The following is a 17,882-nucleotide window of genomic DNA, read 5'->3' on the forward strand; positions in this document are numbered from 1 at the left end:
TTGTGAGTATGTCTGGTGAATTTCAAGTTAATCCAACATTGAATATGGCAGTTAGAAGCCTGCTAAGGGTAAGATGTCGCCGGCTGAAGCGGGATCGGCCGACGCGGGAAACGCGGCAATTACAATTTTGTGTTTACACACTCATAACTCAAGTTGTTACCGGCCGATTTTCAAAATTCTTTGACCATATGATTGCCTGTACATTTCTCAGTCTTCTCATCAAATTTGACGCGAATCTAATGTAATCAGCGGTAAGGAGCGCGATGTAAAGACGGAACCGTCCCGCCCCGGCACAGTCTACAATTCAGGCGGCGCGTAACGGCTAGCGCCGGCCGCCGCGCCGCCGCGCCGCCGCCGCGACAGGATGTTTGACTTTACACCGCTATTACTAGAAAAGTTGTGAACCGATTTTCTTATTTCTTGCACGGGAAGATCCGCAATTCAATTCTGGACAGGTAGCCAAAATTTCACATTAATATTATGTTTGCGGCGCGAGTTATTGGCGAAAAACAGGAGGGGTGGGCGAAATCCGCCCCCCCCCTTCCACTGCGCGTGTTAAGGAATCTATAAGAAACGTAGAAAGACTTATACCTGTGGTGACTTGATGTAAATCAAATGTGTGTGACATGGATCCGGCGGTATCCGGCTACCCGCCGCCCTCCGCTAGCGCCACGCCTGCCGGGTAGGCTGACCCGGGCGGGGCGGCCGACCGCCGGGTCGCGGCGGCGGCCTGACCTTGGGGTCGTCAGTCGGGTCGGGAGCGCAGCGGCCGCCGGGCTGTGGTGTATTGGTATGGTGTCAGTGGTCGCCGAATACAGATACACTTCATTGGCGACGAGGACGAGATGGCGTCGTTCGGCAGCATCGGACCGTATGAAGCGGGGCGAGCGGGTCCTGGGATGAGTACTGCGAGAGGCTGGATCAATTTTTCATCGCAAATGAAGTAAGTGACCCTGCTAAGCAGAGAGCAATTTTCTTGAGTGTTGTCGGCGGGGAAACTTACGGGAAGCTAAGATCCCTTGTGGCCCCTCAGAAGCCAGGTGAGATGCCGCTCAAGGAACTGTTGACTCACTTGCAACGCCATTTTGAGCCAAGGCCTTCAGAAACAGTGGCCAGATTCAGATTTTTTACTTTTTGTCGGGCTGAGGGTCAGTCTGTGCAAGATTACATTGCAAAACTGAGGAAGCTGTCTGAACATTGTAATTTTGGTTCTTTCTTGTCCGCCATGATTCGAGATCGGTTAATTTGCGGAGTCAACTCGGACGCTATTCAGACGCGTCTATTGTCTGAAAGTAATCTCACACTGGAACGAGCTACCGAGATCGCTGTGGCTTTGGAGGCTGCTGGCCATGATGTTCAGGAACTGAGAAGTGGTTTCAGGGACAGAGAAGGTGGCAGTATCCAGGTCTCCACAGCGGACGTGCACCGAGTCGACAGAGCTCCTCGAGCGGCGGCAGAAGCGGGAGCCGACCGAGACAGGAGCACCAGGCGCTGGGGAGCCGGAGTTCGTCAGGTGACTGGTCAGAGGAGTGCAGGCGATTCTCGCAAACCAAGTAAGTCCAGCGCATCCGTTGCATCCGGAAATGATGCCAAATACCGGTGCTGGAGATGCTTAAGTGGGCAGCATCTTGACCGTAACTGCCCGTTCAAACTAAGACGCTGTTTCGAGTGTTCTAGGCTTGGACACACGCGAGCGGCTCACAGAGCAGGAACGGTTCACGTTGTAGAAGAAGACTTTGAGGTAGAGGCAGCTGAGCCGGCAGCTGAACAAGTTGGTCAGGTTGTCGAAGATGTTTATGATTTGTTCAGCTGTAATAGTGCAAGCAAACGGCCCCCTATTGTCATTACAGCTGAGTTGAGTGGCAAACCAGTCCAGATGGAGCTCGACACAGGCGCTAGTGCATCACTGATCAGTGAGGAGCTCTATGAAAGTATGTGGCCTGCCAGTGACCTTCCATTGCAGGACTGTCCGCAGCGGTTCCGTACCTACACCGGCGAGGAGATCAAGATCCGAGGTGTCGCCGAGGTTGACGTCGCTGTTGATGGTGCACCTGCGGTTCGACTACCGCTCATGGTGGTCCATGGAAAGGTCCCCAGCCTGTTTGGCCGCAACTGGCTTGAGAAGATACGGCTGAACTGGAACAAGCTGTTCGGTAAGTGTTCCGTGTACACGCTGTCTGCAATGTCGCATGTGCGGAAGGTGGAGGACGAGTTTCCCGCTGTTTTTCAGGAAGGACTTGGACGGTACACCGGTGGTCCAGTTTCCCTCCACCAAGACAGTTCCGTGAAGCCTCGGTTCTTCAAGGCCCGCCCAGTTCCCCTGGCTCGGCAGCAGAGAGTCGAAGACGAGCTCAAGCGGCTAGAAGAGGCTGGCATCATCAGACCAGTAAGTCACAGCGAGTGGGCTGCTCCCATTGTTGTCGTGCCCAAACATAATGGGGAACTCCGCCTGTGTGGAGACTTCAGGCTCACTGTGAACAGAGCAACAGCTTTGGAGCAATACCCATTGCCTAAGGTAGATGAACTGCTACCTAAGCTGTCTGGTTGTGCAGTGTTTAGCAAGCTGGATTTACGACAGGCCTACAATCAAGTTGAACTGTCGCCAGAGTCTCAAAAAACTGGCCACAATAAATACATCAAAAGGCTTGTATAGCTTCGTCCGCCTAGCTTACGGCATTCACTCAGCCCCGGCGATTTTTCAGAGGATTATGACGTCACTGTTGGCGGGTATTCCTCATGTGACTGTATTCCTCGATGACGTCCTGGTGGGCGGACGTGATGTAGCTGAACATGACCGAGCGCTTCGTGAGGTGCTCTCTCGGATGAGCAGCGCTGGTTTACGCCTGAACAAGAAGAAATGCAGCCTCAGGGTACCAGACGTTACCTACCTGGGGTACCGGATCAGCGGAAGTGGAGTGCATCCGACTTCAGAGAAGCAGAGGGCCATACTCGAGGCACCAGCTCCAGCGGACGTGTCTCAGCTACGAGCCTGGCTGGGGCTGTTGAACTATTACAGTAAGTTCATGAAGGGAGTGTCATCAGTTTTGTCACCCCTGTACCGACTGCTGCGAAAGGGTGAAAAATGGATGTGGGGCCCTAAAGAAAATGCAGCTTTTGAGGCGGCTAAAAATCTTATTATCGATCCACCATGTTTGGCTCACTTCTATGCAAACAGGGAAACGCTTCTAGCATGTGACGCCAGCCCTTATGGCCTGGGCTGCGTTCTGTCCCAGATTGATCCGGAGGGAAAGGAGCGGCCAGTGGCGTTCTACTCCAGAACGCTGACAGACACCGAGAAGCGCTATGCCCAAACTGACAAAGAGGGTTTGGCTATTGTCTCTGGCGTCAAGAAGTTTCATTATTATCTGTGTGGCAGGCAATTCTTGATCAAAACTGACCACAAGCCATTGTTGGGGCTTCTGGGAGAAAGTAAGCCTCTTCCAGTGATGGCCTCTCCTCGCGTGCAGCGCTGGGCTATGCTTCTGTCTGCATATAACTATCGGATGACTTATTCCCCAGCCAGGGAGCAGATACACTGCGATGCGTTGAGCCGCCTACCGCTGCCTGACAAGCCACAGGATGTCCCGACTCCTGCAGAAACTGTGCAGCTAATGGAGTTTGTTAATTCTGGTCCTGTCTCGCAGAAGCAGATCCAGATCTGGACACAGGCGGATCCAGTGCTGTCACGCGTCCTGGAGCTCACCAGAAACGGCTGGACGGCAGATGCTGCGGACAACACATCAGACCTGAAGCCGTACATCAACAGGCAAGCTGAGTTGAGCATCGAAAATGGTTGCGTTTTGTGGGGCAGTAGAGTAATCATACCGCCACAGGGTCGTCACGCTATGTTGTGTCAGCTGCATGAGGGTCATTTTGGTGTGGCCCGCATGAAAAGTTTTGGCAGGATGCACTTCTGGTGGCCGGGCTTTGACCAGGACGTAGAGAGGATGGCTGCAGGATGCCGTAGCTGCCAACGCTGGAGGAATGCGGCGCCTCCAACGCCTCTGCATCCATGGGAGTGGCCCCGCTCTCCCTGGCAACGGCTCCATGTCGACTATGGCGGACCTGTCAACGGGGTGATGCTTCTTGTCATCATCGATGCTCACAGTAAGTGGATGGATGTGCACATGACCAGAACATCCTCGGCTGAGGTTACCATTGAAAAGTTGAGGGAAACATTTGCATGTCACGGAGTTCCGGAGACTGTGGTCACAGACAATGCCAGATACTTTGTGTGTCCGGAGTTTAAAACGTTTTGTAAGCGAAATGGAGTCAGACATGTCACCTCTCCACCGTACTCGCCTCATTCAAACGGTCTTGTGGAGAGAGCTGTGCAGACGCTGAAGCAGGGCCTACAACGTCAGTCTACAGGTAGCCTGAGTACTCGTCTGTCGAGGTTTTTGTTCCGCTACCGCAGTATGCCCCACAGCGTGACGCAGCAGTCTCCCGCTGAGATGCTCCTCGGCCGGCCAATGCGGACTCAGCTGGACCTGCTGCGTGAAGACGCCAGACGGAGCGTGATGGAGGCGTACCAGAGGAAACAGAAGGCTCAGTATGACGTGAGAGCACAGCCTCGCATATTCCAGGTGGGAGACAAAGTGTACATGTATGTTCTTCCTCCCGCTGCGTCCGGCCCGAGGTGGCTGCCCGGAACAGTCCGACAGGTCGATGGCTGTTCATGTTGGATTTTGCTGGAGGATGGGAGGACCTTCCGCAGACATTTTGATCATGTGAGACTCAGACCCGTTCCCCTTCCAGACGTGTCGGTGCCGAACCACGAGTACCGGCGGACGATGGTGCCAGATGAGCCTCCGGACTCATCTGCTCTGGACAGCGCCGCTCACGCCGTCGCCGGAGAATCCAGAGACGCGACTGTGGACGGTGCGGAGGCGTCAGAGACCGGCGCCCTCCCCTCTGAGAAGTGCGCGGACGTCGGACGACATCCCTCGACGTCGTCGCCGTCTCCGCCGTCGCGGTTCGAGGCTGCGACCGCTTCTGCGCCGGTGTCGCGTCGTTCAGCGCGGGAGAGGCGTTGCCCAGTGCGATTCCGGGCGGGGCAGTCTAATCCTGTGGGGGAGGAGTGTGGTGACTTGATGTAAATCAAATGTGTGTGACATGGATCCGGCGGTATCCGGCTACCCGCCGCCCTCCGCTAGCGCCACGCCTGCAGGGTAGGCTGACCCGGGCGGGGCGGCCGACCGCCGGGTCGCGGCGGCGGCCTGACCTTGGGGTCGTCAGTCGGGTCGGGAGCGCAGCGGCCGCCGGGCTGTGGTGTATTGGTATGGTGTCAGTGGTCGCCGAATACAGATATACTTCAATACCTATTCGTACAGTTAATGTAAATACAGATCCCCCTTGGTACAATCGTAGACTGAAGCGTCTCGATGACAAGCAGAGAAAGTTACATCAAAAAGCCAGGCGGCTTGGATGTAACTTTCTCCTGAGAAAATACAAGGAATTTCGAGCATATGTCAAGCAGGCTCACAGAGAGGCAGAAAAACAGTATAAACTTAATCTTGGTTGTCTGTTAAAGGAAAACAGTAAATGTTTTTGGAAGTATGTCAAAACTAAGCGGGGCAAGGAGTCGGGCATCAAATCTCTTCTTTCTAAAAGTGGTTCCATTGTACACCAACCACAAGACATAGCAAATGTCTTGAACAGCCAATACAAAAGGGTTTTTGTTACTGAAAACGGGACAGTCACTCCAAATCTAGCGAGCAGTCGCACAAACGAAGAAATGCAACCAGTGACTATTGATTATCAGGGTGTTTTAGGTCTCCTGGAAAATATTAAAATCCACAAAGCATGTGGACCTGATGGTATTTGTGGAACCATTCTTAAACGCTGTGCTAAGGTAGCTGCTATGTTCCTAACATTTATATTTAAACAGTCTCTAAATATAGGAGATATACCAAATGACTGGCGTCAAGCTCTGGTTCATCCCGTTTTTAAAGGGGGTAATGCAAACCAAGCAGAAAACTATCGTCCTATTTCGCTAACATGCATTTGCTGCAAGATGATGGAAAGAATATTAGGATCCTCAATTGTATCCTACCTAGAAGACTTAAACCTCTTTTCAGAGAGTCAGCATGGATTTAGAAAAAAATTGTCTTGCGAGTCTCAGTTGATAATGCTTTGCCAAGACACCATGTCTTCAATTGATAAAAGAAACAGTATAGATCTTGTTTTCATTGACTTTAGCAAGGCTTTCGATAAGGTGCCACATAAGCATCTCATAAACAAACTCAAAATGTACAGCTTAGATGAGAAAGTAATAGGATGGATACAGGCTTTTCTTACCAATAGATCTCAAAAAGTCATTGTGGAAAATTCATACTCAGATGAATTACCTGTCACATCTGGAGTCCCACAGGGCAGCGTCTTGGGCCCAATTTTGTTTCTTTTGTATATTAACGACCTCCCTGACATAATGAAATGCAAGGTAAGAATGTATGCAGATGACGTAGTCCTGTACACGGAGGTCAGGAGTGATCAGATATCAAGCGACACCTTACAGACAGATTTAGATGAATTGTCACGATGGTGCAAAAACTGGAGTATGACTGTTAATGTCAAAAAGTGTGCTATAATGCGAATGTCCAGACAAAAATGTGCAAAAACACCGAAATATTATCTAAATGGTTTAGAAGTATAGGTAGTTAAAGAATATAAGTACTTAGGCGTTCACCTTTCGAGTACATGTAGTTGGCAAAAACATATACAATATGTTACAAGTAAAGGAAATCAAATGTTGAGATTTGTCAAAAGAAATTTTAGAGGCTGCCCGCAGACTGTTAAAGAAAGCGTCTATTTGACCTTAGTCAGGCCACTGTTAGAATATTCAAGCTGTGTCTGGGATCCAAGTGCAGAGGGAACGAAGCATGAACTAGAAATGATACAAAGACGTGCTGTAAGATTTGTTTTAGATGATTATTCGAGGGATAGTAGTGTTAGCAGGATGTTGTCTGATATTGGCTGGAAAAATCTAGAGGCCCGACGCCGAGCTGCTAGATTATGCTTGATGTTTAAATTATGCAGTGGCTTTAGCAGATTAGATGTCAGTGGCATCCTCATACAACCTGATTACATAGGAAGAAATGATCACAGCAAAAAGGTTAGACGACTTCAATCACGACTTTTGTCCTATCACAACTCATATTTTCCTCGAACTATCCGTGACTGGAACAACTTGCCTGCGAGGCTCATAGAAGCAGAAAGTGCCGCAGCTTTCCAAAAATATGTCTTAGAAGAAAATAACAATAAGTTTTTATTAACAATAGTAGTCCCCTTGCGAACGACAAATGCTTGAAATCAATTGTATGTCGACTATTTTCACATTACATAACTTATGCTCTGTGTACTGTGTGCCTATCATTGTAAAAATGTCAAAATGTGCATGGAACGAACGTGTGCGATTGTCTTGTTAGAAATGAGAGAGCAACCTGAATGTGATTGCGTATGACTGTTAGATGGATGGATGCTGGTCATCGTCATCGTCATGCGTTTTAGCAAACATCACCAAGGCCATTCTTTGGCAACTGTGATTGTGTCGCATGAATATATGAATATATGTTATGGACGCCTACAATTTGTATATCTCGGATTTTTTTTATATCCGTGACCTAAGGTCAGGTCAGTGTCGTGAACTTACCATTAGGTATAAGGCAATGGAGAAAAATGAAAATGCCTCTAGATCCGTGTGTACGCATAGGAACAGTGCAAGTATTTCAGAATCACAATGATTTGGACCACCCGTGAAGACCAAGGTGTCATTTTTGCTGATAGCCTCTAGAAAGGTCATCCGAGGTCATTTGAGGCTACAAACAGATTTTTGCCAATAACTCTCTATTGAAAAGAGATAGAACCTGGGGATGGCCTCATTGTGTTTGTCTTGCCGAGACGCATCGACTGAGATGCAACATGACCTTTTCCGGTCAGGTCATGACCTTGACCTGAGGTCAAATTTTCAATTTGACCTTTCAAGGTCAAATTATAGTTCATTCGACGCGTCTCAGCGAGAGGAACACGATTCTGGCAATAGAAATGTCGTGGCTTTTTTTAGTCGAAAGTTATTGCCGAAAAACACTTTTCGTAAAAACAGCTATTTTTTGAGTTTTTGCTTTCTGGAGGCTAAACCGTTGGCCTGAGGTCAATTTTGATGGTGGCCTTTTCGTAAGAAGAGTTTAAAAGCTATCGATTGCTTTTCCATTCGTTTTTCTAGCTATCATAGTTCCTGAGATAAATGCATGTTTTCTGAGAAATATAATGACATTTGGCAAATTTTGAACTTTGGTGACCTCCAGTGACCCCAATATTGTTCTAAGATGAAAATGACCTAAGTACTTTCAAACGTACGCAATGAGAGCTATCGACTGCTTTTTACCGCGTCTTCCTAGCCCTCTTAGTTTTTGAGTTAGAGGTGGGTGGTAACATATGCCCCCCCCACTAGGACGAAGTTGGCTGAGACGCGTGTTTCGTTTTTCCAACCAAAGGAAGGCGCTATACCCAAAAATACCCCAAATCGTAGTATAACGTAGTGTAAAATGAAATTGCACCACACTACAGCGTGGTGCAATGTACATACTACAAAGTTCCTAGTTTCTGGCGCTTTTAGACGTTTTACGGCGCACTTTTGTTTCCGCCATAATGTTATTCTATTTCACAGCTATTTTTGACTCGCAAAACTACTGCAGTTATTGCAACTCCGTCGATGGACGCTCAGCGCTGGAAAAAAAAAACAAATTATACATGTTTAAATCTCGAAATATATAAATTTAAGCTGAATCAAACCATGGCCAAATATTTTAAAGCAATTATTACACCTGAACACCACAGTACGTAGGTAGGCATGTACAGTAACGCAATTGCATATGCTAATGCTGAATAAAATATGAATTAATTAACAAAAGATATTACAAGAATAATAGTTTGACTATAAGTATATTGAAAGAATTGAAATGTTATGATAACTAGTACTGCTTATTCTGTGCTTTTTCTTAAAAAAAAAAAATTAATGAATACTTTCTTTCAGAAGCGACATGGCCTGTTGCCCTCAGTTTGTGGGGTGCTGCGATCATTCGTGTCCGAGACGTCAGCTCGCAAAATGCGCTAGTAGGGTGGTAGCAGCATGGTAGTAGCGTTCGTGACACAGTGCACCAGGCACAGACCTTATTGCGATGAACATCCTGCTCGTGTGCAAAAAAAAAAGATTAGGTAGCAAGCAATTAGTACTGAAACAAGCCCAAGGTTCTACCAAACCCTCAAACTGGTCACTCAGTTTGTAGAAGGTGTAGAGGAAAAAGTAATAAGATTGCAAGGGTTTCACATATATTTTGTTTTACACTAGTAACAAACGTTTAGTAACACAAGTTTTCAGTAACACACAAGGGACACCAGCGTGCGACATTCTGCAATACCTCCCAGTGTGCAATTGCAGCATCACACTGAGCAGCAATATCTGCCGTGCAAAACATTCGTGAGCTGAGCACTCAACACGACACAAGGCATTCGTTGCGAAACATAGGAACTCCAGTCACGAGTCAAAAGTAAAACACCATCCAAACACTCCCTCAAATCACGTCGCATCCATACATCCGCGAAACACACGCTTGCACAGCCCTGCCACAACCGTTACGTATTTTTTAACACGACGGCGGTTTTGCCTAGTGAGCTGGCCGACCGGCGGATTTTGCGCCGCTCGGCCTGGTGGCGCAGCGCCTTCTCGCGCCGCCGCGAGTCGCGCTTCTTACCAGCCGGGGCGAACGTCATGGTTCCTGAAGCCGGACACATGCTGCACGGCAGTGTTCGCCACGGGCCCCAAAATCCCCAGCCCAGCCCGGCCCGGGCCCATGGGTTCAGAGCCCGGCCCAGCCTGTAGCCCGCTCTTGGCAAATATTCCAAGCCCAGCCCGGCCCGGCCCGTCAAAAATAGCAATCTAGTTATTGTCTTAGTCTATTGCTATAATAAGCATGATTGATTACACTATTTTGAGAACAATTCAAATAGCATGAATATTAACATGGCAATCATGACCCCCTTCTTTTCAATGAATATAATCATTTCAAGCACCTATGGCACAAATCTTAACAGTAACAGCAAGCACCTCAGTCAATTAGGTCATGATTACACACCTATAAAAAGTTTACATGATTATATTAACTACATTCTATGAGTAAAGTTATCTTGCAAGCTGATGTGTGTGAACATTATCATTCATAATTGGTGACTCTAATGCATACTTGAAGGAAGTATTTGCAACATACTCTTTACTTCCCAGCACTTACCAGCAGAAAAAAGCTTGACTTATGGGAATTGATGAATCTGTCTGGGATTGACCTTGCTGTTAAATTCACTCCATAGATGCTGCAATATCAAAAGCCTGAGAAAGCATACAAAATAGGTGACACTAACTTTAGCACTGTCTTCCAAAAAAAGAGAAAATCCATCCATTTATCAGCAAAACTGATTTAATCTATTTTCAATTCATGCCCACGTGTCAACCGAATCTCTGTGGACAACAATCTGCTACTTTCCTTGCTATTTTATGTTAGGCTCTTTTCAAGATATGGATATCGCTAGCAGCGTAAGCAGAAAACATGGTAAGCTTGAAATGTCATTGGGTACTTTTACGACTTTTACGCATCATCACCATCAATCGAAAATGAGCGAACACTTCTTGATTGTCGCAGCTGCGGCAGGTAGCGATTCTGACCAATTGTATAATAAAACATATATGATCAAGTTTTTGTTTTGTTTTTCGTTCGAGTTTTCAGACTTTGTGATTTAGGTTTTATTTTTTATTTGTTTAATTTTGTTTTGCACCTTGATACTTACTTAAAAAACGTATTTATTTGATATACTGTTGTGTATACTACCTAGATGCCGCCACATAAACATAGCGCCGCCGCCATGATCTATATATGGCCTTGGCCATGATTGCAAATTTTGTTGAGAAGGGGCTGGTTTGTTGTGATTTATTTTGACAAATTTATGGACATTTAAAGAAGCTTTCATCGCGAAATACTCTGTAGAGTTCCTCGTTACTTACAGTGTGTTTTGTGAGTATCCTTTTAAGGTTCTGTTCGTTAAAAAGCCGTCGGTGAAGGAAAAAAGACTGTGTTGGAATTGTCTCACTATCGCCATATATAAGTGTTAAACTTAATGTAGCCCTGTAGCCCATCATTGTTGAGTGGCTTCTTAGTTTTTGGAGTTGTAGTGCTAAGTAAGTTATTCTGATGACTACATTTTAACTTTTATTAACTAACTAATGATGCTAGAGATTCTCTGATCTTTTTGGTTGCGGAATTTTTATGAAAACCCTCCTATGTGTGACATGATGTGATATTGGATAATTCTCAAGATTCCCAAAATTCAATATCAAGTAGGTTTTCTTTCACATTGCTTAAATTTGGTTTAGTTTTTGTATTTTCCCAGTGGGCTTTGTTTGCATCAGTTTCCAAATTTTCTTAAATTGACATTAGTCGCAAAACCCATAGTGCACAAAGCTCTTGGCCCGGCCCGTCCATAGCCCGTTAACTAATGATATTTGGGGGCCCGGCCCAGCCCGTAGCCCAGCCCGGCCCATGGCCCGTTGGGCTGGCCCGGCCCGTGGCGAACACTGCTGCACGGGTCCGTCGCTCTGCTGGCGCCGCAGCCGGTCGCCGAGCGGCACGCGTCGCGCGCGCCGGGCGCCGCCGGTGATCTCGCGCACACTGTCGCCATGCAGCACGCCAGGGTTACCAACGAGAATTTTTCTAAATCCCAAGATCGCCGCGCGAATTTCCCAAAATCGAGCTCCATATCCCAAGGTCGATAGGATCAAAGCCCAATGTGCATCCCAAGGTCTATAGAAACCAAATATAGAGCAAAGTGTATTTGACGTATTTTCAAATCTTTGGTTGACTAAATAAATCAATATCGTTAACATATCTTGCATTCGGCACAGTTACACACGCAGGCATAGGTACAGAGACACAGCCGCAGTCGCTCCCTTGCACGTTCCCTCACAGACGACACTGAGTTCTGACTTCTGACCTTCTGAGCCTGCACCCTCCACTCTCCAGAAAGACGAGCCGAACTCGAGACGGGTCGAGGGCGTCGCCGCCGCCCGCCGGCCGCAATACGATACGAGTTGAAGCATGATCCGTCGCAGTGGCGGATCCAAGGGGGGGGGGGGCAAAATGGGCATTTGCCCCCCCAAACGGCATAATTTTAACTACGCCTATGGACGATGCATGGAAAGAATCGATAAATTTTATGGTTTGCCCCCCCCCCCAAAAAAAAAACTGAGCTGGATCCGCCTCCGATCCGTCGGGCGTCGCAATTCGCAAACAGGCGGCCAGGTCGGGTGTTACCTAATCGACGCGGAAGCCACTGGGTATTTCGCTAACTGCCTCACTTGAGAGCTGGGACGGGAGAAACCAAGTGAAGACGCGTCAAATAAGGATAACTTATTCGTGCTTCGTTGGTTGCTTGGTAAGGTACAGTGAAACCAAACGAAAGAACGCTCGGTTGTGTTCGGCCAAAAAGGACGGTTTACAAAAAAAAAAAAAAAAACAATTAAGTTGTGTTAGATGTGTTCCTGATTCTTTTGTTTGGTCTTTATTCATACTTTTCCTTGTTCCAATGATTAAAAAAATGTGCTAAAATTAGCGGGAGTCGTAAGCTCGGGACAAATCCCAAGGTTTGCTGTTGAATCCCAAGGTCCCAAGGTCGGGTTCAATATCCCAAGATCTTGGGACAAAACCCAAGCTTTGGTAACCCTGCAGCACGCGCACCGGCAGCGCAGCCGGGTTGGCCACCAGCTCGGCGGGCCGTTGGCGCCGCTCGAGCTGACGCTGCTGCTGGCTCCGCTGGAGCTCGGTGACGTATTCCTCGCCGTCGGAGCTGTCCTCGGAGCTGGGCCGCCCCTCGAGCTCGAGTTCCTCCTGGAGGCGGCACTCCTCGGCCAGCCGCTGTCCGCGCTCGGCCTTGGCGGCCCGCTGCTCCTCCAGCGAGCTGAGCACCGGTTTCAGCAGCCTGAACGTGTCCGACTCGTGATCCATCGTGAAGTCGGGGTTCTTGAACATCGCCTTGAAGCGGTTGTCCTCCAGCAGCCCATGAGTCGTCTTCCTCTTCTTGATGTTAGACGACTTGGCACCGTGCATCAGATTCAGCGCCACGTCTGTTGACTGAGGGCCGCTTGTCCAATTTGACGCCGCTGTCGCGTATGGCATCCAGCTTCTCCTTGATCTTCATCTTGCGGTAATCATCGAACGAATCATCAAGTCCTCGGCCCTCGGGTACTCAGCATCTGCTGGCAGACACAACGGGGGAGTAGCGATATAAGTCTAGACAAACAATTGGCACACCCTAAATGAGATAAACGTGATTTGTTAAATGAATGCCATGCGGCAGTAAGACAGTTGTGATTTGTTTTTTTATACAATTTTAAATTATGTCCTTTAGCACTTTAAAAGTTATTTAACCGTATCACAAACCTAAGGTTACATTACATACTTTCATAGCTTGCTGATTAAGACGCGCAGCATTAAAAAAAAAAAAAAAAAAACGTGGAGCCTACATTTTTTGGGCGATTTTGCGATAATACAAGAACGCGATGCCCTTGGCGATGCCAGAAAATGTTCACCTAGCGCAAACGGCTGGGGTGAGCCAAACTGCGGAAATTGCATTATTGCATGAAATGTCATGCAATATTGCTCAAATAAATTCTCGCACATTATCACAAAAAAGTTCAGAATCTGATTTTTTGGCAATAATGCGATATTATCACAATGACAAAATCACACAGAAAAATTGCGTAGTGGAGCCTGGGCATCAGAAGATTTAAAATTTGTAATTGTCAGGATTGTTACCAACACGTTGCTATCTTCCATCCTTACACCAAACCCAAGGCTATATTGATATAAACCAAACCTCACCTTTTCAAGGATCTTGCAGCCAACGCCGGATTGCAGGCACCCACAATTGTTGCAGATCGTAACCCACACAGTCGCGTCCAACCTCCAAGGCAGAAGGCTAATAACGTACCTATAACCTGATATCAACCAAGATACCTATAAAAAACCTATGTCCTATACCGCCTATACCTATAAGATATATACCTATAAGATATCAACCGCCTCGTCCCACAACCAAAACACAACACCTACGCTGGAAATCGCCACCAAATCGCCACTTTGGAAATTGCAAGGGAATCTTGGAGTTGGCGGCCAAATCTCCTGTTAACGTAGTGGTAATCTCATTTTGAACCACACAATAGGGTATTTTTGGGTATAGCGCCTTCCTTTGGTTGGAAAAACGAAACACGCGGCGGCAGCTCTGTCCGACTGCAGTCAGCTGACACAGCTCTGTCCGACAGTGCCGAAGGTGACGGAGCCGAGGTGGCCGGAATGGTACGAGGATGATGGTCTGTCAGTGTCGCTCCAGGGGGTGGCTGCCGACACCATCAGTCACCTGGCTGACCTGGGACGGACGGTCAAACGGCTGGAGATATACGGTGAGCAGCGGCAGCACGGACAGGCCGCTGATATACGAGCTCAGCGAATGGCGGACACCGAGTACCTAATGGTGTGCCGTTGTCGCACCTGGAGAGCAGGGTTGTATACGACTCAATCAATAGCAATCAATTCAATCACGACAAATTTGGGAAACCAATCAAATCAATCAAGTCAGAGCAGTTTTCGGGAATTGATTCAATCGACTCAAACGCGACAATGAAAGGAATCAATCAACTCAATCAAACGACTCAAACCAAGATAAAATTAGGTTTTTGCCCCACCAACTTGGAAAAGTGTCCATAGCAGTCTGGTGTACCTACCTACCTACCTACCTACCTACAGAAGAAACATAAAAATATTGTCATTTAAAATTATAAATTGCCATGGCATTCAAAGTTTCTATGTAATAAGGAAGGATACCTAGTGATGGACAGGTGGATCATGATATTGAGGTTCAATGGGTAGAATTGTAGCAGAAGATTCATTTAATGGGTGCAAAATAACCCAGTAGTTGACTCGCCCCTTAACCCAAATCACCACCTTTCACCAAAAAGTTGTCAATTTAATTTTGGCCATATTCCAACTCAATTTACACTAAATATCAAATATTGCAGTCAAAAGTTGGCTGCTCGGATTTTGGCAGTGTTCGTGATTTGGCCATTTACCCTACACCATGTCTATTTTAATGGATAATATGCATCAATAACATATTAACCATAGGGAAATAGAAATAAATATCTTACCTGCATGTGACGGTTTCGGTTAGACAGAGACTGACGGGCAGCCTGAAAAATCTTTCCACACAATGTGCATTTGAGACGTGGGATGTCAGATTGGGAAGGAAGAGATTTGAAGTATTTAGCCGTCCACGACTCTGGACGTGGCATGTCAATGTTAGGTACCTATGTGAAGAATTCAAAACATTTTATTGCAATACAATTTGAAACTGTTAGGACTGGGGGATAGGGATGAGGATTAAAAATATATTTAAAAGGAAATGGAGAGGACAGGGACTCTGGAACCGCAGGATAAGTTAAGGACAAAGGAAGTAGGAACAAGGAAAATTAAAACGCGAAAACGGCACAGTGCGACTGCGAATCAAAGAAAACGTTTTGCCAATAAGTATGCTAAGCTTTTATAAATCCTTATTCTACGTCTTTTGATTTTTTGGTAAGATGACGTCATTGATTTATCATGTAGTATGGTAGATCATCATAAAATAAATCGGTTGTACAACACCAATTTCGTTTTAATTATTAGGTATTTCATTTAAAACCACTTAATAATATTCGGTAAAATATTTTAAGGAAAATGAAATATGTTATGCTTAGGCTCTCAGGAGAAGAGGATCAACAAACGCTCTGCTGCATATTAAACAATGCAGCAAATTAGCTATTAATTAGGTACGCAAACGTAATTAGCGAGACGAAAACGGCGCTTTTGTTTCAGTTATTTTTGTAGGGGTTTCAGATATTTATGAGTTCAGTGGGTTGTTTCTGAGGAGATGTGGAGATGTGAATTATTAATTAATCACACTTTATTAGCATATAGGGCCTTGCACTTTATCATCTGGATTTAAAAAAAGTTTCCTGCTGAGTGCAGAAAGGTAGGTAGGTGCATCGCCAGGTTCTATCACCAGGATTAGAGCAGTTATTGCAGTTGAAAGTCAAAGTTGGCTGTTCATGTTTAGGCCCTGTTCTTTATTTGGCCCTCTACCCCATATTGCAGTTGTGATGACAAGCAGTTTTCAGTGTAGTTTTGTGATCTTTGATGTCATCAATTGGTGTCATTATTTTTCGTCAACTAAAACTTATTTGAACCTTCCATTCAATCGACTCAATCATACAAGTCACTCTAATTTTCGGGAATCAAATCAGTCAACCAGTCACTGAAGTCAAACGAGTCAGTCAACCAGTCATCTCAAAAAGTCAATCGACTCAATCCAATCAACTCAAAATACGCGTTGAAACAAATCAATCAATTCAATCGACTTGATTGGTATACAACCCTGCTGGAGAGGGGTGCGATACATAGCAAATGTGCTTTGCGAAATAATGAAGCTAACTGAGCTCCAAAATCGACCTGAGGACTGTTCACTCAGTTACATATTCGTTCAGAGTTAGTTGATCATACTCATAACAATTGTGTTGCACTGTTCAATGAAGTTAAATGCATTTGCTTAACCTTCCAGGGGGTGGGGGGGGCATTTTTTGCCCCCCTTTAGTTTTTTTTTCAAAATATCTCGAGAACCGCTGCGCCGATCGTCACCAAACTTTCAGTACCCTCCCGGGAGCAGCTAGCACACATGGTGACCAAAAATTGTTCCAAAGGCTGTGATAGGTTGGCCGCTAATGACGTCAGAGTGACGTCATTTCTGCAATTTTCGACCCAAAAAAGGTTTCGCGGGAAGAGCTGTCAGGCCTACAGCTTTAGAGATACAGAAAAATGTTTTAGACATAAAAGGTGTGAAATCAAAAGGGCTACAAAACTGCCATTTCGGTTTTTCGATTTTTTTATTTTGAAACCAAAAATCAAAGAATAGATTTTTTTAATATAGTAGCCAAAAAATCCAAAAGTTTTTTGAATTTCGTAAAAACGGAATATATATGATAGTCCCTACCGCCTTCTATCTACACACCAAATTTGAGATCGATACCTCTTTTTTTGGCCAAGTTATAGCGAAAAAACTGCTCAAAATTGATGACGTCAAATTTCCAAACTCAATTTTTAGCAATTCTAGACCTCGTAGCGCAAAATAAAAACCACCATTAGACTCCCCGTGACGAGCTGCATCGAATCGATACCCATTTTATGCAAAAATATCAACTTTGAAATTTGACCTTTTTTGACCTGACCTTGACCTGACCTCCACCAGAAAGTGACCTAAACCGTACCTGATGGTCTTATAACAAACACCATTGAGTTGGAAATGAAAAATTGGCCATAAAACATGCATCGCATAACTTTAGTCTTGTTGACCCTTGGAGACCTGACCTGTGACCTGACCTGGTATGACCAGTGACCTCTAATAGCAACATATGTACTACACAACTGACGCCTTATCGCTGATTTTCGACAAAATGCGTTTTACTCGGTGTTATAGCGCTTTCCCTAGAAGCCCCGTGAACGGTGAAACATTGTATCTTTGACCTGACCTGTGACGTCATCGGTGACCCCGAGATCAATGAAATTTGGTTTCCCCGGACAACTTTGACAGGGCTATCGAACGCCGTTTGAATTGTTCGGATCCGTCCAGTAGTTTCCGAGATACGGGGGGGGCAAGAAAATGCCCCCCCCCACCTCGCGGAAGGTGGCTGGTAGGCCCACCGCCTGCTGGGTTAACTGATTGCTATATCATATAATACCATTGTATAACCATTGTCT

The 17,882-nt window shown here is 46.2% G+C and overlaps 2 protein-coding genes across 2 annotated transcripts; one reads left to right on the top strand and one right to left on the bottom strand.

Moving 5' to 3' along the window:
* The first annotated feature begins 2,100 nt into the window (after positions 1-2,100).
* Positions 2,101-5,291, top strand: LOC122386446. Its single transcript, XM_043375628.1, has 2 exons — positions 2,101-2,153; positions 4,759-5,291. The coding sequence occupies exon 2, from the start codon at positions 4,794-4,796 to the stop codon at positions 5,097-5,099; it is 306 nt and encodes a 101-aa protein (XP_043231563.1). The 5' UTR covers positions 2,101-2,153; positions 4,759-4,793; the 3' UTR covers positions 5,100-5,291.
* Positions 5,292-9,630: 4,339 nt separating this feature from the next.
* Positions 9,631-14,029, bottom strand: LOC122386435 (nucleolar protein 10-like). Its single transcript, XM_043375615.1, has 3 exons — positions 13,920-14,029; positions 12,761-13,294; positions 9,631-9,773 (listed from the first exon to the last, which is right to left on the bottom strand). The coding sequence occupies exons 2-3, from the start codon at positions 13,212-13,214 to the stop codon at positions 9,631-9,633; spliced, it is 597 nt and encodes a 198-aa protein (XP_043231550.1). The 5' UTR covers positions 13,215-13,294; positions 13,920-14,029.
* Positions 14,030-17,882: the final 3,853 nt, after the last annotated feature.

The sequence above is a fragment of the Amphibalanus amphitrite genome, unplaced genomic scaffold (assembly GCF_019059575.1).
Source record: "Amphibalanus amphitrite isolate SeventyFive unplaced genomic scaffold, NRLGWU_Aamphi_draft 000251F_arrow, whole genome shotgun sequence".
Lineage (NCBI taxonomy): Eukaryota > Metazoa > Arthropoda > Thecostraca > Balanomorpha > Balanidae > Amphibalanus > Amphibalanus amphitrite.

What these genes read in the sequence shown, in the direction of transcription:
- LOC122386446 (XM_043375628.1), top strand. Translation starts at nt 4,794, where the DNA reads ATGGTGCCAGATGAGCCTCCGGACTCATCTGCTCTGGACAGCGCCGCT.
- LOC122386435 (XM_043375615.1), bottom strand. Translation starts at nt 13,214, where the DNA reads ATGCCATACGCGACAGCGGCGTCAAATTGGACAAGCGGCCCTCAGTCA. An exon ending in GCCGGTGCGCGTGCTGCAGG is followed by an intron (nt 9,774 to 12,760) that starts GTTACCAAAGCT and finishes GTCCGGCTTCAG; the next exon opens with GAACCATGACGTTCGCCCCG.